At 47.6% G+C, this 21814-nt stretch overlaps 1 protein-coding gene across 1 annotated transcript in view; it reads left to right on the top strand.

Moving 5' to 3' along the window:
* ATP6V1B1 (ATPase H+ transporting V1 subunit B1) overlaps nt 1-21814 on the top strand; it is a 30256-nt gene that overhangs the window by 5363 nt on the left and 3079 nt on the right. Inside the window, exons 2-10 of the mRNA XM_047781828.1 lie at nt 1651-1706; nt 16676-16774; nt 17547-17640; nt 18212-18289; nt 18807-18946; nt 19934-20035; nt 20576-20673; nt 21310-21433; nt 21600-21750. Of these exons, the coding sequence (XP_047637784.1) occupies nt 1651-1706; nt 16676-16774; nt 17547-17640; nt 18212-18289; nt 18807-18946; nt 19934-20035; nt 20576-20673; nt 21310-21433; nt 21600-21750 (942 nt within the window). The remainder of the gene's footprint in view (nt 1-1650; nt 1707-16675; nt 16775-17546; nt 17641-18211; nt 18290-18806; nt 18947-19933; nt 20036-20575; nt 20674-21309; nt 21434-21599; nt 21751-21814) is intronic.

Below are 21814 nucleotides of genomic sequence, written 5' to 3'. Positions count from 1 at the left end.
TGAGGATCCGGCATTGCCATGAGCTGTGGTATAGGCCGGCAGCTACTGTTCCAATTCGACCCTTAGCCTGGAACGTCCATATGCCACAGGTGTGGCTCTAAAAAAAAAAAAAAAAAAAAAAGAAAAGATGGTAGATATCAAAGCTTGATGGGAAATCCACAGGGCAGCTGAGGGGGGGTGGTGGGAATGCTGGCACATCATCCAGTCACCCCAGCACAGAGCCCCTGGAAGACCAGGTTCCTGGTGCCTGGATGGGGATGGGGTCTGGCTAAGATGAAGATGGATACCGGCTCCCATCTCCATGGGAAAAAGACATGAGGGAGGCTCAGGTTGGTAGTCTGAGGGCAGGAAGGTGAGAGGGTTCCTTGACTCTGGGCCCAAGGCCAAGGAGAACCTCGCTTTCTCAAGTTCTCCTAATAGCCCTCCCACTCAGAAGACCCTGGCGAACGTCCATGCAAGTTGGTTTTCTTAGCCCAAGACTCCAGGGAAGGAACTTAGATCAGCCAAAAAGAAGGGCTTGACCACAGCCCTAGACCATGGAGGGTGTAGGCTGAGGCGTTTCGTTCGCTTCCCATGGGAGGTTGGGGGTGGGGGGAGTGTTAGCACGAGGGTGGGTGGCTGGAGCCCCTGTGGTCTGTCGGGAAGCACAAAGCACCCCAGCCCCTGCTCGGCTTTCCACACACATGGGCCCCATTCTCCTGGCCTGTTGAGAGGAGGGTTGGACCCATCGGAGGCCCTTCCAGCCTGTGAGTGACCCAGGGACCTTGCAGACACCCCTGACCGTCCTGCCCTGCTAGCTTCCTTCATCCCCATTGTCTCTTCACAAGGACCCTGGGAAGGGCCACCACACCCCAGGGTCTTGGGTGAGGGAGGGACCTGCTGAGTTAGCCTCTGGCAGAACCCAAGTAGGTTTCTTGTCGGCATGTCCATGCTTCTCCTATGGAGTCCCTGGCTGGCAAGTATTTCCTGAGGTCTAACCCTCCCTGGGAACTGAGCTCACATCCCTATTTGTGGGTCCCTCCAGCCACTAGGACGGGGACAATCTGCTTCCCGCTTTCTTGTCGCACTGCTCTCTCCCCTCCCCCACAGGCGGCCAGGGAGCCCAGCCTGGTGGCAGAGCAGGGCCTGGCTGGCTTTTCTCCTGGGTGCCTGCGCCCCACCACACACACCCCACCGCACACACAGTGCCCAGTCAGCGTGGGGTGATGGAGAGAAGTGTGGCCCAGGTGAGGGGCAGGGAGGGCGGCCCTCATCGCATCTCCAGCTTTTGGAAAATGTTGTGGGCCGGGGAGGAGGGAGTGGGGAAGTGGGGGCTGAGGCCGGAGGGGAAGAGGCCTCAGGGATGAGAAAGGCCTCTGCGTGGCTGGCGGGGGGAGGGGAGGACTCCGGGGGCCTCTGCCCTTGCCCTGGCCCTCCCCCAGCCTCCTGCAGGTGTCCGAGGCAGCGGGGGCCCTGCGGGCAGGGGCATGACCCTTACAGCAATGGTGGCTGGCCCTGTCACAGCTAATGACCCTGACGGCCCAGGCTCTGGAGGGGGATGGGGGGTGGTGCTTAGAGGGAGAGAAGGCAGAGGATGCCTCTGTGTGTGTGTGTGTGTGTGTGTGTGTGTGTACTGGTGTGAGACCCTCACCCACCCCACCTCTCCCTCAGCCTACAGGACCGTGTGCAGCGTCAATGGGCCCCTGGTGGTGCTGGACCACGTCAAGGTAAGGCTTCTGTCTCTCCAGGCCCCATGGCTAAACCCCAGCCCTCCCGGCCCCTGCGTGGATTTCTTCTAAATTGCCCTCCCCCTAAGTGGCCTCCCTGTGCCCAGCCCATTTTCAATCTGTCGTCATCCACCCGTAACATTCACCCTCCTTAGCCACCCCAGGTTTCCCCTTCCCGCCTTTTCAGAGAACACCCACCCCACCCCCGCCTTAAGAGGCCTGCTGCCACCAGTGATGAACTGGGGCATCCGGCTATTGTGCCTCTTTCTTGGTAGAATGAACACTGTGTCGCTAACTTTTGCCCAGAGCTGAGGTTTTCAGAGGACTTTGGACTATCTCAGCCTGGCAACCGGCAGCTTGAGTGGGAAATGAGCTGGCCTCACTGAGGAGGCGGGATGTGAGCTGCCTCGTGTCCCCAGGGAACTGGAGGACACGTGCAGACACGACACGGGGCTGTACTCTGAGTCCCGGGGTTGGGGATTCCTGAAGCACAAAGGGCTCCAGACCGCTGCCCACCCCTCACTAACTAGGTCCACCCTGTCTCCCAGCCCACCCCTGCCCACCCCCAAACTGGAAATCTGGCTCTAACCTTCCTGGACCCCAGTCTGCCAGTGGTTCTGTCCTGTCAGCAATCTCTCACCCACCGCTCCAATCCCTCATCACAGCGTTGGCCTTGGCCCCATCCTCTACCTCTCAACCTGCAGCCCTGACCCCTCCTCTCCCCACTCTAGGGCTCCGCATGCCTTCACCTTACAGGCCCTTTGTTCTCTATGGGTCCTGCCTACCCCTCCACATCTCCCCACTTAGGAACCCGCGATGCGTCTCTGTGGAGCTGCCATTTATGTCTCCGGGCTTTTGCACATACGCTGCCTTCTCGGCTGCCTTCTTGACTGCCTTTTCCCATTCGTTCCCTTCTTCCAACTCATCTTCTCCCGGAAGCCTCCCGCAGCCTCCTGGGCAGTGAGTCTGTCTCTCCCTGCCCCTCCCCCACATGCCGTGCCCTCCTCTCTGACGTGATGGGGTCTATTAATCCCAAGCTCCCTGAACCCCACACTGCACTTGAACTGAACACCCAGCTCATACTGGGTGCTCAGTTTGTTCAAAGGAAGGGTGAGTAAATGAATGAATAAGTGCCAGCATATGGATCTGTCAAGAGCTGAGCCAACTATATTAAAGAAATCAGACCCAGTCATTTCTGGAAAACGGATTCCGAGCTCATAAGGAATGGATATCACATTGGATGCATTAGTGTCAGGGAGGCCCTTGGAGATCGGTGGTGGGGAATTTCTGCATATGCGCACTGGAGTTGGACTATCCAACTCAGACGTAGTGAATTTTAATCTCAGATCCATCCCACCCTTTGTACTAGCCACCTGTCAAGCCTAGATCAGCAGCATCAGCACCACCTGGCATCCTGTTAGAAATACAGATTCTTGGAGTTCCTGCTGTGGCTCAGCAGTAAGGAACTCGACTACGATCCAAGATGATGCGGGTTTGACCCCTGGCCTCACATTGCAGACACAGCTCGGATGCTGCATTGCTATGGCTGTGGCTGTGGCTTATGCCAGCAGCTGTAGCTCCTATTTGCCCCCTAGCCTGGGAATTACCATATGCATGGATGTGTCCTTAAAAAACCAAAAAAGAAAGCAAAAAAAAAAACACAAAAAACAAAAACCCAAATTCTTGGCCTCTACCCCAGACTGAAAGAATTGAAACTCTGCGGGCAGGTGGAGGGGTGTCTGTTCTCCCAGCCCTCAGGTGACCAGATGCTCCCCGAGGTTTTGAGAACCCTCTATTTAGGATTGTAAACCCTCTTCCTCACCCATTAAATGACCCTCTTGTTGTGAGGGTCCTCCTGGAGAACAGCTCCCATACCTCTGCCTGGAAGCCTGCTAATCTGCCTGATTAAACAAATGGAGAATCTCCTGCCCCTTGCCCACCTCCACTGCACTCCTTAGCGGTCAGTCTATATAGGACCTCACAAGGTACAGAGAGCCAGTACCTATGCAGATATCCATTTTTCAGTTGTAAAGTGGGGCTGGACTAGGAAACTGGAGAGAGTTTCCAGGGCTATTGTTCTCTGTGATTATGGGAACTCTTGCAGAGCAGAATTACTGGATGATGGAGACACCCAGAGAACCCTAGGCTGGCAGAGAGAAGGAAAGGAGCCAGTAGGTGATAGTCTCATAGGTGCAGGAGATGGAGAAGGCACTTTTATATCCCCCTCTCCACCACCCCACACCCCCTTTTCCAGAGTTGCTTGTGCAAACTTCCACAATTCTGTCTCTACAGCGCCACCTTCTGCCCAAATTGAATCACACAGGCAATTACGCTTCCTGCTTCCATCCTTCTCAAATGGAAAGACACTGGTGGGGGGGGGAGTTTTGTATAGGTCGGAAGTTCTTAGCTAGGTCATAAGGATCTCGAAAGTATAGGAAAATATTTTAAGGTATTATTCATGTGCCTGTGCATTTTTCTGGAGGGCGAGTAGTTTCCACTGTTTTAATCTGATTTTCTAGAGTCTGACCCAGAAAAGGCTACAGCCTGATTTGTCAGGTGTAAAATTGACCCTCCTAGATCATTACATATCCATATCTCAAAACCTGATCTCACAAAAGTACACTCATACGCCTGCACACTCAGGGACACTCACACACAATCACACAGGTTGTACAGGCATTAAAGAGGAATCTGGGTATCTGACACCTACCTGCTAAGGATACTCTAGGGAGATTTCACTCAAGAGGTGGTTTTCAAACTGGAGCATGCCTCAGAATCCTCTGGAGGGATATTTGGGCCCCAGTCCGAAGTTCCGAGTTAGCCACCTGGATTGAGGCCTGGGAGTGTGCATTCCTGACAAGTTCCCAGTTGCTACCGATGTCGGACAGACCACACTTAGAACCACTGCTCTAGAGGGTCTTCCAACACCTATGCCCTGTGACCCACACCCACCCTTATTGGAGACTCACCTTATCCACATTGGTTTGCAATGTCTATGGCTGCTTGAAAACTCTTCAGGGAAAAAAGGCTTTCCAAAGTGTGTGTATTGGCTCTGAGAGCCATTTTCAGAGAGGAGTTCCCAAACCACCCTGGGCATTGTCAGAGCCAGGGGCCTTGGAGGCAGGATGCCCTTTACAAGCCCTATCAGGCTTGCTAAGAACCTCCCAGGCCCCTGAGAGTCTGCAGCAGCTCCCAGGTGCCTGACCCCTTGCTGGTTAACAACTCAGCTTAATCTCCAGCCAGGGAGATAGGTTGCACTGAACCATCCACGCTTCCTGCCATCCTCGTAGTCACCAACAGTGAAAGCAGAGAGAATCAGGTCTGTGCCTGGAAACAGGGTGTAAATATAAGCTCATTGCTGCACATTGGAATTCTGCCCCTGCCCACAGGGCTCTAAGTGGCTGTGCTCACCCCTCCCCCACAAAAATAACTGGCGTTGGAGTTCCTGTTGTGGCTCAGTGGTAACAAACACAACTAGTATTCATGAGGATGCGTGTTTGATCTCTGGCCCCACTCAGTGTGTTAAGGATCTGGCATTGCAGTGAGCTGTGGTGCAGGCTGGCAGCTGCAGCTCTGATTCCACCGCTAGGCTGGAAATCTCCACATGCTGCAGGCGCAGCCCTAAAAAGCAAAAACAAAAACAAAATCTGGCATCTCTTCCTAAAGGATTCCAGACATCACTCTCCATCCATGTCAGTGCCAGCGTTCTGACAGTTCTTCCTCCTGTCTGACTGTAACCTCTCTGCTCTCTGAAGTTCATTTCCTCTGATGTTCCATCTTTCAGGGACACACAGTGCCACCTCCTCTCCACTCTCCCTCACCACCATAAATCCACATAAAACACGATCGCTTTTTATCAAACTGCTGCCTGTTTTTTTTGTTTGTTTCTTTGTTTTGTCTTTTTAGGGCTGCACCTGTGGCACATGGAGGCTCCCAGGCTAGGAGTCGAATTGGAGCTACAGCTGCTGGCCTACACCACAGCCACAGCAACGCCAGATCCAAGAGTCGTCTGCAATCTACACCACAGAAATACGGGATCCTTATCCCACTGAACAAGGCCAGAGATCGAACCCGCAACCTCATGGTTCTAGTTGGATTTCTTTCCACTGCGCCACCACTGGAATTCCTGCTGGTTTTTTTATTGGGCCCCACTGCCTGATTGCTTTGGGGCCCACTCTGGCCTGTGCTCTATCCAGCAATGTTCCTTCCTAGGTTGGCAACACACCATCAGCACCACAGACAATGAGGCCGGGGCCATTTCAGGTAGACTCAGGTCCACAGAGAGCAGAAGAGATGTTGGCAGGACTTAGCTTGTTTCCCAAGGCCTGGCAGTCCTTGCTCTAGGGCTCCCTCTTGTGGTTGTGAAGCAAAAAGACGGCCGGGCATCAGGGGCTCGGTGGACTGCAGAGCATTCCTCTTGGGAAGAGCCCCCTCCCCTAGGGTCCCCACTCTGAAGAAATGGTTTAGGGGAGAAGAAGATTGCCTCCTGGCATCTTCACAGAACGAGGAGAGGCCCAAATCAGAGCTTCTCTCAGCGACAGGACTGTGAATCCTGTCTCAGATGCAATCTCAACAGGGGCGCCCTGGGGGAGAGGACCCCATCCTATTCACACACTTTGGGGAACTGAGCTACCCCTCCCCCTCTCTGACCCCTAAGGTCCCTGGTTTTGGGACAGCAGAGGATATGGTGATAGTAATGCTAATGATAACCACTTCGCTGTCCCTGAACATGTCCCGGAATGTTATTACATTTTAATTGCACACACACACACTATGCTTTTTGTAACTACTGAAACAAAAGACACTAAATTAACTATTTGCCCCCAGCCTCTATTCCCAACCCCTTAGGATAAGCAATCTAAAGATCCTGCTGTGTGTGCACAAACCTAAGCATGTTAGATGTTTACACTGATGTTAGTCTCTTAAAACATGTGGTGGATTTCCTCCATGTCAGCAGATAACACATTTTACTCACTCTTTTTGGTAGCAACACAGTAGGCTAGGGTATGGATGTCCTGTGATTTATTCTATTATTGACGAATGTCCAGCGTGTTCCCAGGTGTCGCTATTACAAATAGTACAACAATATATATCGTTTTTATGCTGGTGCCTTTGTTGCCACAGGGATAGATTCCTTCCAAATGGAATTGCTGGTTCAAACGGCATGTTTATTTTTCAATAGATATTGATGATTAGGGGCAAAATTGCTTGCCCTGTATGGTTCTGGTAATTCACATCCTGACCGACCATGCATGAGAGGACCTACTGCCCAGCGTCCTTGTCAGCCCTGAATATGTGCTCTCCTGTACGTTTGCCTATCAGCAAAGATTAGTTGGGTCTTGCTTTTCTTTGCCTTTCCCCGATGGTGGAGGGAGTTATCCTCTTACCTGTTGAGGTCTCGCTTCTTCCTCTGTGAAATCTTCCTACATGTTGAGTCGTGCATTTTGCCTTGTTTATGGTTCACATTTGTTTGTATCTTTGCCAGAGAGAAATTTCAAATGTTTATAGTATCGAAGATTTCTGTATTTTTGCTTATGGCTTCTGTTTTTTTGTTTTGTTTTGGTTTGGTTTTTGTCTTTTTGCTTTTCTTTGGGCCGCTCCCGCGGCATATGGAGGTTCCCAGGCTAGGGGTCCAAAGGAGCTGCAGCCGCCAGCCTCCGCCAGAGCCACAGCAACGCAGGATCCGAGCCGCGTCTGCAACCTACACCACAGCTCACGGCAACGCCAGATCCTTAACCCACTGAGCAAGGGCAGGGACCGAACCCACAACCTCATGGTTCCTAGTCTGGTTCGTTAACCACTGCGCCACGACGGGTACTCCATGGCTTCTGGTTTTCTTATCTTGCTTAAAGACGTCTCTTTTATCCAGCTTTTAACTGGATTATTCCATAAGAAGAGGAAGAAGACCATCTCTTCCAGTATTTTGTTTTAGTTATGTATTTAATATTTTTAAATGCCTGGAATGTGTTTGTGTTGATGATGCAGGTAGGTACCCAGTCATATTAGCACCGTTGGTTCAATAGATTCTTTTTTCCTGTGAACTAATATGCCTCATTTGTTCTCAAATAGTCTCCTAAACTCTGGGGTGTCTTTGGACACCAGCCTTCCCATGTGCCCATCTGTATCACACCAGCACTGGCCACTTGACCTCAGTAGCTTTAACACATGTTTTATTTATTTGTTTGTTTGTTTATTGCTTTTTAGGGCCGCACCTGCGGCATATGGAAGTTCCCAGGCTAGGGGTCTAATTGGAGCTGTAGCCGCCGGCCTACGCCACAGCCACAGCAACACAGGATCCAAGCTGTGTCTATGACCTACACCATAGCTCATGGCAACGCTGGATCCTTAACCCACTAAGCAAGGCCAGGGATCGAACCCGCAACCTCATGGTTCCTAGTCGGATTCGTTAACCACTGAGCCACGACGGGAACTCCACTTCTTAAGATACATTTCCGCTGCACCACAACAGGAACTCCTTTATTTTTTTAATTTAATTTTCATTTTATATTGGAGTCTAGGTGCTTTACAATGTTGTATTAGTTTCAGGTGTACAGCTAAGTGATTCAGTTATACATATACATATATCCATTCTTTTTCTAGAGCATGTTTTAAAATCTGACAAGGCAAGTTCTCCATGCTCGATCTTTTCCATAACAGTTTTTGGATATTCTCAGACATTTATATACATTTTAAGATCATTTTATTAAATTCCAGGAGAAACAATCCATTGGGGTATGCATTGAATTTATATATTTTTGAAAAGGATTTATATTTTTATGATAGTAGGTCATTCTGTCTTAGAAAACACTATTGTGCTCCATTTCTTTAGGGCTTGTTTTTATTATTCAGTAAGATTTTATTATTTTCTTGAACCTTTCTTGTTAAATTTATTGACAGACATTTTATGGGTTTTGGCCATATTGTGAATGAAATGATTTTCTCCACTTCATTTTGGGTAGAATAGGAAAAAAAAAGAGAGAGAAACTGATTTTTTTTCCACTTCTGCATAAATTTTATTTAATGACCCCTTTCAGCATTCTGTGATTCTTTTGGGGGAACACACTTTTTTTTTTAATTACTCTGTGAATTTTTATTGGGAACACACTTTTGTTATTGAAGTATAGTGATTTACAATATTGAATTAGTTTCAAGTGTGAACTGATTCAGTTATATATATATATTTTCAGATATGGGATAAATTAGGACTATGAGACTGATATAAACCACTTACAGATAAATAGATGAGCAAAAAGGATTTACCTAATAAGAGAGGGAATTATATTCAACTTCTTATAATAACCTATATTAGAAAATAACCTCAGATTGATTTTTATATATTCATCTTGTATACAGCCAAATTCTCTTACTAATCCTGAGGGGTGTTTTGTTTTTATTTGTTTCTGTTTTTCACTAGATTCTCTTGGTTTTTTTTTTTTTAAGATATACAATATGATCTGCAAATTAATGGAATTGTGTCTCTTTTTCCATTGGCATATTTCAATTTTACTTTTTTTTTACTTTATTTTTTTATTACTCAAATGAATTTATCACATCTGTAGTTGTATAATGATCATAACAACCTGATTTCACAGGATTTCCATCCCACAGCCCAAGCACATCCCCCACCCCCGAAACTGTCTCCTCCACAGACCATAAGTTTTTCAATGTCTGTGAATCAGCATCTGTTCTGCAAAGTTCAGTCTGTCCTTTTTTCAGATTCCACATGTCAGTGAAAGCATTGGATGTTGGTATCTCATTATATGGCTGACTTCACTTAGCATGATAGTTTCTAGGTCCATCCATGTTGCTAAGAGTGCCGATATTTCGTTCTTTTTAATGGCTGAGTAATAGTCCATTATGTACATGTACCACATCTTCTTGATCCACTCCTCTGTCGATGGACATTTAGGTTGTTTCCATGTCTTGGCTATTGTAAATAGTGCTGCAATGAACATTGGAGTACATATGTCTTTGCAAGTCGTGGTTTTTCTCTGGATAGATGCTCAGGAGTAGGATTGCTGGATCAAATGGTAGTTCTATTTTTAGTTTTCTGCGGCATCTCCATACTGTTTTCCACAGTGGTTGCACCCATATACAATCCCACCAACAGTGTACTAGGGTTCCTTTTTCTCCACACCCTCTCCTGCACTTATTGTTTGTAGACGTTTGGATGATGGCCATTCTGGCTGGTGTAAGGTGGTACCTCATAGTGGTTTTGATTTGCATTTCTCCAATAATGAATGATGAACATCTTTTCATGTGTTTCTCGGCCATCTGTATGTCTTCTTTGGAGAGTGGTCTGTTTAGATCTTCTGCCCATTTTTTGATGGGGTTGTTTGTTTTTTTGGTATGGAGCTGCAGAAGTTGTAAATTTTGGAGATGAATCCCTTGTCAGTCAATTCACTTGCAAAGATTTTCTCCCATTCTGTGGGTTGTCTTTTCGTTTTGTTAATTTTACTTTTTAGTTTATAAAAATTTGCAAAAATAGGAGTTCCCACTGTAGCAAGGCATATTAAGAATCTAGCAGTGCTGTATCTGTGGCTCATATTCTATCCCTGGCCCAGGAACTTTCATATGCCACTGGTGAGACAAAAAAATTTGCAAAAATAACAATAGTACAAGGAACACCCATGTACCCTTTTTTTCTATCATTTTCTCTGAGTGTATATGCATGTCTATGTGCATAATTTTTTTTTGATCTTTTGAAAAGTAATTTGTGCCCCAAACTCTACTGTTCATTTCCAAAGAATAAGGCTATTTTCTGACATAACCAGAGTAGTATCAACTTTAGAAATTTACATGGATGCTTTTATCTAATCTACATTCTATAGTCCAATTTATCAGCTGATCACATAAGTCTTCTATAGCATTTTCCCTCTTCGGTACAGGATCCAGCCTAGGGCCGGTTATCACCATGTCTGCTTAGCCTCTATAATCTGGAATATTTCCACTGTCTTTCTTTCACATTTCTGAAGAATACAATATTCTCTCACTACCTTTTTAAAAAATAGAACATCCTCTGTGTTTATTGATATACTTTTCAATTTGTTTTTTCTATTGTTATTATGTAATTTCTAAAACAATATTAAGTAACAGTGACACAGGCAACTCTCTGTGTGCATTACTGATTTTATTGGAAATGAAAACGAGTTTAACATTTTACCATCTAGAAGGTTATTGATGTTGGTTTTGGTAAATAGTCTAGAGCACAAGGGGTTACCTTCCATTCTTGTTTTACATAGAATTGTGTTAGAAACAGCTGCTGAATTTTATCAAAAGCCTTTTTGTTTTCTATTTACATAATCCTGTGGGGTTTTGCTTTTATGTTCACAAACTCCTTATTATCATGAATTATGTTGTCCAATGTTGACTAATTACAATGCTGATTGATCTAAGCTTGCATTCTTGAAATAAACCCTCTTTGGTCATACTTGCTTATTCATTTAATATAATACTTGATTTGATTGGCTAATAGTTTATTTGTAATTTCTTTGTCTATATTTATAAGAGAAACTGGTCTGTAGTTTTTTAGGGGCTACGATCTTTATTAGATTTGGGGTTTGGGGCTTTTCCAATTTATAGTGTTGTTTCCTTTTAATCTCGATTTTTGGTTCATCTTATTACTTTGGCTAATTCCTCCAGCACAATGCTGAGCAGACTGATGCTAAGGGGCATTGTCGTTCTTGCTCCTAATTTTAAAGAGAATTTTTATACATTATATCATTGAAAATATTTTCTGTAGGTTTCTTGAGGTTACTTTTTGGAGTTAAGCAATTTCCCCTTTATTCTGTTTTCAAAGAAGAGCTTCGTTCTTTTCATTGTTATTGTTGTTTTCAATCTTAGGTTTTTTCCCTTTTTCTAAAATGTTTTACATAACAGGTTTGTAAATCCTTTAATTCACCAATAAGGTAAATGATATGAACAGATTTTCTAATATTAGACTAACCTTGAATTCCTGGAATAGTTCCAACTTGGTCTTTTTAATTTGTATTTATGTATGTGAGTGTGTTTATCTTTATTTAAAATTTTTTTCTTTGATTATTTGATCTGTTTTAACTTGGTCTTTTTTTGGCATATTGCTGGATTTAGTTTAATGATATATGTTTAGTATTTTTGCATCCATGCATTCATGATTGGGATTGTCTATAATTTTCCCATTATTACCTCATTTTATATCGAAGTTATCCTTGCCTGATAAAATGAATTCAGACTGGAATTTTTCTTCCAATCTTTTGGAGAGCTTAAGTAAGTATTACGTTACGTGTTCCTCGATTGTTAGAAGTCACTGTCTGGGACTGGTGTTTTCTTCATTGAACAATTTTGTTATTTATCCAATTTTTATAAGGCTCTCCTGGTTTTCTATTTTGTTTTTAATTGGTTTTGGTTTGAGTTTTATTCTGCTAGAACTTAATTCATTTCATCTAAGTTCTGAATTATGTTGCATAATGTTATTCATAATTTTAAATTATTTTTAATATTATGAGTATAGCTAGTTTTGATTTATTATTCCAGTAATTATTTATTCATATCTTTTTTCTTAATCAGTGTTGCCATAGGTTCTGTATTTTATTAGGCTTTTCAAAGAACCAGTTTGGCTTTGTTGATCTTCTCTGTAATACATTTTTCTGTTTTAGTGATTTCTGCCCTTTTATTATGTCTTCTATTTTATTTGGAATTTTAATTCTGTTCTTTTTTTTAATTACTCAATGAATTTATTACATTTGTAGTTGTACAATGATAATTCTGTTCTCTTTCCTAACTTGTTTTCTTTTTTCATGTTGCATAATTTTAAACCACTCTAATTGTTTTTCTTTTCTGTATAAGCATTTAAAACTTTAAATGCATCACATATATGTTGAAAATAGTTTTTTATTATTGTTTAGTGCCAAATGTTTTCTTATCTGAATATAAGTTCTTCTGTATTTAGAATGTTTCAAAATCTCCAAATGCATGTAGTTTTTCTAGTTTTTTTGTTACTGATTTCTAACTTTGGTTATGGTCAGAAAGCATTGTACAGCTTGATGTGTTCTATAAGTCATGGCATGAAGTGGTATCCTTTTCATTATCTTCTATTTCATCTGTCATTTCAGTTTTGATTTCCTCGAATCTCCAAGGAGTAATTTAGAGGAGTATTTTTTTTTTTAGGGCCATACCCACAGCATATGGAGCTTCCAGGGCTGGGGGTCAAATTGAAGATGCAGCTGCTGGTCTACACCACAGCCACAGCAACACCAGATTCAAGCTGTGTCTGGGACCTACACCACTGCTCATGGCAACACTGGATCCTTAACCCACTGAGTGAGGCCGGGGATCAAACCTCCATCCCAGTGGATACCAATCGGGTTCATTACTACTGAGCCACGATAGGAACTCCTAGAGGAGTATTTAATTTCCTAAAGTATTAGGAACATTGCAGGGAGAGGTGCAGTTTTGTGTTGTTTTGTTTTGTTTTTTGCTATTTGTTTTTATTGGATTAAGATTATGACTTACTCCCTAAAGTGAATCAAGAAAGCAAGATGGATGGGCAGCAGGGTGAGGGGCCTGGGGGATGCTCTGTGTTCTCTCCATCACCTCCCCTGGGCAGAAGGGCAGGAATAGGATGTAGCCTTCCTGGCTCTGGCCAGTGCTGAGGACCAGTGTCAGAGGGGAGGCACTGCTCTCTCAGCCTGGCTTCTTTGGCTCAGCTCACAGCTTCCTCTAGAACCTGGTTCCCAGAGCACACACTGATGGCAAAGCATGGGGATTCCCTTGAGACAGACCTCCACCTGCCCACCTGCTGTGGTCCTGGAGGGACAGCTTGTTGGTTTCTTAGAATTAAGTTATAATTCCTATACTATAATTTTTACTCTTTTTTTCTTCTTTTTCGGCTGCCCTATGACACATGGAGTTCCTGAGCCAGGGCTCTGATCCAAGCTGCCGTTAACCTCTTATGCCGCAGCTGCAGCAACACCAGATCCTTTAACCCATTGTTCCCTGCCAGGATCGAACCTGTGCCCTGTCACTGCAGAGATGCAGCTGATCCCATTGCACCACAGCAGGAACTCCTAAACTTTATACTTCTAAAGTATACAATTTGGTGGTTTTAGTCTATATACAGAGTTGTGCAACCACCGCCACTACTTGATTCGAGAACATTTCCGTCACCTCAAAAAGAAAGTTTGTACCTGTTAGTTGTCACCAGTCCTCCCTCCTCTAGTCCCCTGCAACCACTGATCTTTTTGTTTTATGGGTTTGACTATTCTGGATGTTTCCCATCAAAGGAATCATATACTATGTGGTCTGTTGTGTCTGGCTGCTTTCACTGAGCGTCATGTTTTCAGTCATCCGTGTTGTAACAGGTGTCACTACTTCATTCCTTTTCGAAGCTGACTAATATTCCACTGTCTGGAAATGCCACTTCTTGTTCATCTGTTTGTCACATTTGTGGACATTTGTGTTGTTTCCACTTTTTGCCTATTATGAATAATGCTGCTATGAACGTTCATATGCAAGGTTTGTTTTTTGTTTTGTTGAGGGGGGTAAATCTTTTATTAAAATATAGTTGATTTACAATGTTTTGTCAATTTCGGCTATACAACAAAGTGAACCAGTCACACTTATATATACTTTTTCTCATATCATCTTCCATCATGGTCTAACACAAGAGATTGGATATAGTTCCCTGTGCTACACAGTAGGACCTCAATGCTCATCCTTTCTAAATATAATAGTTTGCATCTACTAACCCCAAATTCCCCCAACTTCCCAGTCCATTCCACTCCTTCCTCCCTTCCCCTTGGTAACCACGAGTCTGTTCTCCATGTCTGCAAGTCTGTTTCTATTCTGTATATAGGTTCATTTGTGCCATAATTTTATTTATTTATTTATTTATTTATTTATTTATTTATTTATTTATTTATTTATTGTCTTTTTGCCATTTCTTGGGCTGCTCCCGCGGCATATGGAGGTTCCCAGGCTAGGGGTCTAATCGGAGCTGTAGCTGCCAGCCTACACCAGAGCCACAGCGACGCGGGATCCAAGCCACGTCTGCAAACTACACCACAGCTCACAGCAACGCCAGATCGTTAACCCACTGAGCAAGGCCAGGGATCAAGCCTGCATCCTCACGGGTGCTAGTCAGATTCGTTTCTGCTGAGCTACAACGGGAACTCCTCATGTATCTTTTAGAAAAGTAGTTTTGTCCAGATATATGCGCAGGAGTGGGATTGCTGAATCATATGGCTGTTATTCTGTATTTAGTCTTCTGAGGAACCTCCATACTGTTTTCCAGAGTGGTTGTTTCAATGCTTTGTGGTTTTTTTTGGCTGTGCCTGTGGCATATGAAATTTCCTGGGCGAGGGATCAAACCCATGCCATAGCAGTGACCTGAGCCGCTACAGTGACGATGCCAGATACTTAACTCACTGAGCCACAAGGGGACCCCTGCAAGTATTTATGTGGACATGTGTTTCCACTTCTCTTGGGGGTATACCTGGGCGTGGAATTGCTGGGTCATGTTGTAACTGTGTTTAACCTTTTGAGAAACTGCCAGACTTTTCCAAAGTGGCCACACATTTTCTGATCCCACCGTCAGTATCTGAGGGTTCTAATTTCTCCACAACTTTAGCAGTTGTCATTACCTGTCTTTTCCATTATAGCCATATTAATGAGTGTGAAGTGCTAGCTCATTGCGGTTTTGAATTGTATTTCATTAATGACTAATGAGTCGAGCATCTATGTGCTTCTGGGGCATGTGTATCTCTTCCTTAGAGAAATGTTTCTTTAGACCCTTTGCCATTTTTCAATTAGGGTATTTGTCTTTTGATTGTTGAGTTGTAAGATTTCTTTTTTATTTTTCAAAAAAGTTTTTTTAAGGCCACACCTGCAGCATATGGAAGTTCCCAGGCTAGGGGTTGAATCGGAGCTACAGCTGCCAGCTACAGCCACAGCCAGGAACCAAGCTGCATCTGCGAACTACACCACAGTTCATGGCAACACCAGATCCTTAGCCCACTGAGCGAGGCCAGGGATCAAATCCGAATCCTTGTGGATACTAGTTGTCTCTTTACTGCTGAGCCACAATGGGCACTGCTGTAAGATTTCTTTATATAATCCAGATAGTTGCCTGGTGCTTTTCATACTATTAAGAAGGAAAACTACACTTGATCCTAGCCAGAAGAGAAGGGTTCCCGGCTTCTTTTTATTCTTGAAGCCAGTGAGGACTACACAGGAATTGATCCCAGCCCCACCAGGGAAGGATCACCACTTGTAGATGAGGTCCCCTGGGAGCCGAGGGCAGCACTTCGCAGTCTGTTCACCATTAGTCCCCAAGGGCAGAAACAGCTATGCCGCCCAGGAGACCTAAACAGCCATAATAGCGGCTACACTGTTACAAGGTCCTGGCACCAGCTAATGACTTTACATATATTTCCTCCCCACAGCAGCCCTGGGTGTTAGTATTACTCCAATTTTATTTTATTCTATTTTTTAATGACTGCAGTGGAGGCATGTGGAGGTTCCCGGGCCAGGGATTGAATCCCAGACACAGCTGCTACCTACACCACCACTGTAGCAGTGCTGGGTCTTTAACCTACTGTACCAGGCTGGAGATTGAACCCAAGCCTCTGCTGTCAGATTCTTCACCTATTGCGCTATGGTGGGAATTCTCTTATTCCCATCTTAAGATGAGGAAGGTAAGGCTCAGAGACATTAAGTAACTTCCCCAAGGTCACACAACTTCTAAGTGTCAGAGCTTCAATTCTAAGCCTGGTCTTCCAACTCTAAAGTCAGTGTTCCTACCCACCCCCGTATACTGCTTCCCAAAGAGAATTCACACTTTTCCCTCACCAGTCCCCCAAGCTCACTTCAGAGAGTATCTGGGCACAGAGGGGAGATGGGAACATAAGACTGGGTCAAGCAGGGCTGGGGAGGAGACAGGGACTTCACTTCTGGTCTCATTGTCACTCTGAGCTGTTCTCCCCTGCTGCCAGTTTGCCCAGTATGCTGAGATCGTTAACTTCACCCTCCCCAATGGGACTCAGAGGAGCGGGCAGGTGCTTGAGGTGTCTGGGACCAAGGCCATTGTTCAGGTAAGTGGTGTCTGTAAGATGTTGGCTGGTTGAATAAGTGAACGAGTCCACGAAGTTTCCGCGCCATCTTCTAAGCTCCAAAGGCAGAAAGTGTCCCTTCTACCCCGCCCCCCAAGACTGCCTTGCCCATAGCTGGGCTCAGAGGGAGTCCAGAATGGGAAGCTGACCCCATAGATGTTTTTTGTTTGTTTTGGGTTTTTCATAAAATAAATTTTATTGGAGTATAGGTGATTCACAGTGTTGTGTTAGTTTCAGGTGTGCAGCAAAGTGAATCAGCCATATATATATATACACACATATATATATATATACATATACATTCTTTTTCAGATTCTTTCTCCTATAGGCCATCACAAAGTACTGAGTAGATTTTCCTGAGCTACACAGTAGGTCCTTGTTGCCTATCAATTTTGTATATAGTGGTGTGTATATTGCCAATCCCAACCTCTCAATTCATCCCTCCTCCCAACATCTCCCCTTTGGTAACCACAAATTTGGTTTTGAAATCTTTGAGTCTTTTTCTGTTTTGTGAATATGTTTTTGGTATCATTTTTTATTAGATTCCACATATTAGTGATCTCATATGATATGCGGCTTTCTCTGACCCACTTCACTTAGTACTATAATCTCTAGGTCCATCCATGTTGCTGCAAGTGGCATTGTTTCATTCTTTTTTATGACCAAGTAATATTCCATTAGGTATATGTACCACATCTTCTTTATCTAATCCTCTGTTGATGGACATTTAGGCTGCTTCCATGTCTTCCCATAGGTGTTTGAAGGGACTTCTGGGATCGATGCCCAGAAGACCACCTGCGAATTCACAGGGGACATCCTACGGACTCCAGTGTCAGAGGACATGCTGGGTGAGGGGTGGGGGTGGGCAGGGTGGGGTCGCCCCTCTATCCTGCCAGCCCAGCTTCCCAGACCAAGTGCTTGGCAGACCGCACTGCCACTGCCTCTTCACCTCTCTGCCTCCCTGTGAGCCCTTTATGGTCAGAGGGTGTGTCTTCTCTTTGACCCCCAACCCCAGCTCAGGGCCTGACATACAGCAGGTGTTCAATACACGAGGAAGGCAAGTTCAATGAGCCAGAGGCACAGTAGGTAGCCACCTCTTTGGACTGCACAGCCCCTCATTTTCTCCCAAGATCTGCCCTACCAAGCCCTGTCCTCCTTCCAGCCCCAAAGCTCCCCATTAGAGTCACTGTCCCCAGCCAAGGTCTTGACTGTAAAGGTTTTCAGGAAGAGAGGGAAGACCCTTAAGGAGACAGTCACTCTACTAGCTCCCTTGGGGTGACTGAGGAATGAGGGGATGGAGGGGGACGTGGCAATTGGGAAGCGAGGAGTGGGTGAGAGCTGCTGGTGTTGTGGAGGCTGAGCGGCAGTGAGAGACCCAGGATGGGTCCTGAGCATCCCCCAACCCCCTCTCTCCCCCAGGCCGGGTCTTCAATGGCTCGGGGAAACCCATTGACAACGGGCCAGTGGTCATGGCGGAGGACTTCCTGGACATCAATGGTGAGTGACCCAAGGCTCTGGACAGCTCTTGGGAGCCAGCCCCCCAACCACCTTCCCCACCCCAGACACAAGCTAGGGCCATTGCCCAGTGCTTACCACCAGGGTTGGTCAGATCAAGTGAGACATGAGAGCAGTAAAGCCCCCTCTGTCTGGGGCCAGCAGCACTTTAGGTCCTGTTTGTGTAAAATGCCACCATCATTGTGCAAATCTCCCCCAAGTGCCCGGGTCCCACACTTTCCAGCCTTGTGGCTGCCACTCCCACTTGCTGCTTCCAATGTACCAGGGCCCAACTGTGGCTACTTAAATGCAAGTTAATTCAAGTGAAATAAAATTGCATTTTGAAACCACATTGCACATGCTCAGTGGCCACATGTGGCCAGGGCTGGGCAGTGAGAGCCCATCTCATCATCAAAGAAAAGTCTGTTCAACGGTGCTGCTCTGGAGTCTAGGGCAGGGTTGGGGAAGGGTGGGGACAAACCTGAGCCCTTGAGCAGGGTCCATGATCACCCTCTCCCAGGCCAGCCCATCAACCCCCACGACCGCATCTACCCAGAGGAGATGATTCAGACGGGCATCTCGCCCATTGACGTCATGAACAGCATCGCCCGTGGTCAGAAGATCCCCATCTTCTCAGCAGCTGGGCTGCCCCACAACGAGGTGAGGACTGCGGGGCCCTACCAGGCAAGACCAAGGGGGAGAGACAGAGCAGAGGCTGGGTGGTAGGCCAGCAGGGAGGGGCTAGCCGCTCTGGGGCCACCGGCATCCGGACTGGCAGCTGTCTTCTAGCCCCTCAGGAATTCAGGGTGCGCAAGACCTCCTCTGTGTCCCCAGGCAAATCTCCAAGCCTCTTCCCTGAGCGAGTGGGGCATTCCCTGGCTCACAAGAGAGCCCATGGGTAGCCCATGTTGAAAAGCCTGCTCAGCTGACAGCTCTACCCATGGGTCCTTGTATTGAATCGTCTTTACTCCCAGCACTGAGCGCTCCCCTCCCCCACCCCACCCCACCCCACCCCACCCTGCAGGCCAGTGGTCTGGAGCCTATCTGTGCAGGTTCCTAAGCCCTCCTCCCCAGCCCCCCCACCCACCAAGCGTGAACAGCCCAGTTCTTTTCAGAGCATTGATGTGACAAATTCTCTAGATGCTCCCCCCACCCCCGGACCACCCACCACCCAACTGCTCCTGGATGTGGCCTTCAAAATGGTCGGAATGACTAGACAGCATCAGCATCTCCACCTTCACACACACACACACCCTGGGTCTGGATGTGGTGACTGGTAACTCCATCCACACCCTGCAAGCCTGCAGCAAACCCCAGATAAACCCTCAGCAGGCTGAGGGGCCCAGGGGGGTCTGAAGGGCCAAGTTGCCCCAAATCCAGGGTGGGAAGTTACTCTTTGGAACTATGTTTTCTGCCTGCTCCTTGTGACAGGCACCCTGGGCCCTCAGGTGCCACCAAATAGGGCAGCCCCTCCCCCAAGAACAGCGTTAGGAGCCGGGGCAGCCCTGCCACCTTGCTGACCTTGGGTCTCTCCCACCGAAGACCTCGGCAGCAGGCTGGACTGGGAATGGCCCTGTCCACGCTCTCAGGGCTGCTCAGAGGGGCAGCCTTGGACTCTGGCTCTCACGTCTTTCCTCCCATCCCCAGATCGCCGCCCAGATCTGCCGCCAGGCTGGGCTGGTGAAGAAGTCCAAGGCCGTGCTGGACTATGATGATGACAACTTTGCCATCGTCTTTGCAGCCATGGGGGTAAGAGGGCTGGGCCCATTCGCAAGTGGGGAGGCAGCCTTGGCCCCTTGGCCCCTGGCACACCCTTCTTCTTCTCCTCGACAAGCCATCAGAGTCGGGGCCTGTCTGGTGGGGGTGGCAAGAACATGAGCGGAGGGCCTGGCTGTGTCGCTCAGGGCAACCCAGAGCCAAGACAGCTCTGAGATGAGCCCAGGGCAGCTGGGGGAGGAGGGACTATGGGGAGACAAGACAGCTTCAGGGAGGGGATGCTGGGGGTTTAGCACCCAAAATGGGGATGAGGAGTTTAGCAGGGAAGCAGCTGGTCACGTGAGGGGCAGGGTTGGCACTGAGCAGAGCTCAATCGGGAGTCTGAACCTCCCTGGGGGTCTGATGAGACCCTACCCTGGGCTGCACAGCAAACACAGCCCCTGCGCTCTCCAGCCCCAGGCTCACCCCAGGGACTGTGAGCTGGTCAGGAGCTACTGAGAAGAGATGGGAGGGGCATGGACCCCTGTCCTCAGATGGCTAGACCACCCCCAGCCCTCTCTACTGTGTGTCCAGGTGAATATGGAGACAGCCAGGTTCTTCAAGTCCGACTTCGAGGAGAACGGTACCATGGGCAACGTCTGCCTCTTCCTGAACTTGGCCAACGACCCCACGTGAGTGGTTTCCCAAGCCAGCTATACTGCCCTTGGGCAGCAGCTCCCCCTCCCCCAGACCCAGAGCACCAGGTCTCAGGTAGCCCAGAACTACAGTCATGAGCCAGAACTGAGAGGACAGCCCCTTGTGCAGATGGGGAAACTGAAGCTGGGTAAGAGGTAGGGGCAGCTCAAAGAGAAATAGAAGAGACCCAAGAGGGCATCAGGGAAAGAGGTTGCCAGGGCAGCCAGCACATGGCTGGTGCCCAGCAGATGTGCTTAGGGAGAGTGAGGGGGGAACAGTAAGGAAAGACCCCTAAGGGCTCAGAGAGTGTGGGTGCCCTGGGTGGGGGGGAAGGAGGCACCAGCAGAGCGCCAACCCCATGCAGCTCTGACCTGCCCTTTGCCATGGAGACAGGGCCACTCTCATCCTCATCAAATACTCCTGGCCCTGCCTGTCCCTCTCACCTGACTCCTTGCCTGCCCACTTGCCTTGAGTGGCAGGATGTGGCTGAGGGCCCCCCTCCAGGAACCACTGCCCTGACCTGGGGCTCTGGCCGGGCTCCAGCTTCCCAGTTCACTCTCCACTCAGCACTGAGGCTAAAGGGAGCCCAGGCCTGGGCCTCCAGCCTTTCTAAACAGGGGCCGCACCTCCAGGATCGAGCGGATCATCACCCCGCGCCTGGCACTGACCACGGCTGAATTCCTCGCCTACCAGTGTGAGAAGCACGTGCTGGTCATACTGACAGACATGAGCTCCTACGCAGAGGCCCTGCGGGAGGTGAGGCGGGGGAGGGGTGTCGGGTTCAGCCCCGCCTACCCCTGGAGCTGGCCCGCCCAGGCCGGTCCCCAGCCCCCTCCTCCAAGACCCCGATCCCGCCCCTTCCCCTTCCCGGAATCAGCCTCTTGGTCCGATTCTTACTCCCAATGCCCCACGGATATTGCAGGTCTCAGCTGCCAGAGAGGAGGTGCCCGGGCGCAGAGGCTTCCCCGGGTACATGTACACAGACCTGGCCACCATCTACGAGCGGGCAGGCCGAGTGGAGGGCCGGGGCGGGTCCATCACTCAGATCCCCATCCTCACCATGCCCAATGACGGTGAGCCGCCTCACCGCCCATTGCTCTCCGCAGCCCCCGTTCCGCCCCGACCCTTTTTTTTTTT

This window comes from Phacochoerus africanus, chromosome 5 (genome assembly GCF_016906955.1).
Source record: "Phacochoerus africanus isolate WHEZ1 chromosome 5, ROS_Pafr_v1, whole genome shotgun sequence".
NCBI lineage: Eukaryota > Metazoa > Chordata > Mammalia > Artiodactyla > Suidae > Phacochoerus > Phacochoerus africanus.
The sequence above is the reverse complement of the archived record's forward strand: the minus strand, read 5'-3'. Positions and strand labels throughout refer to the sequence as shown.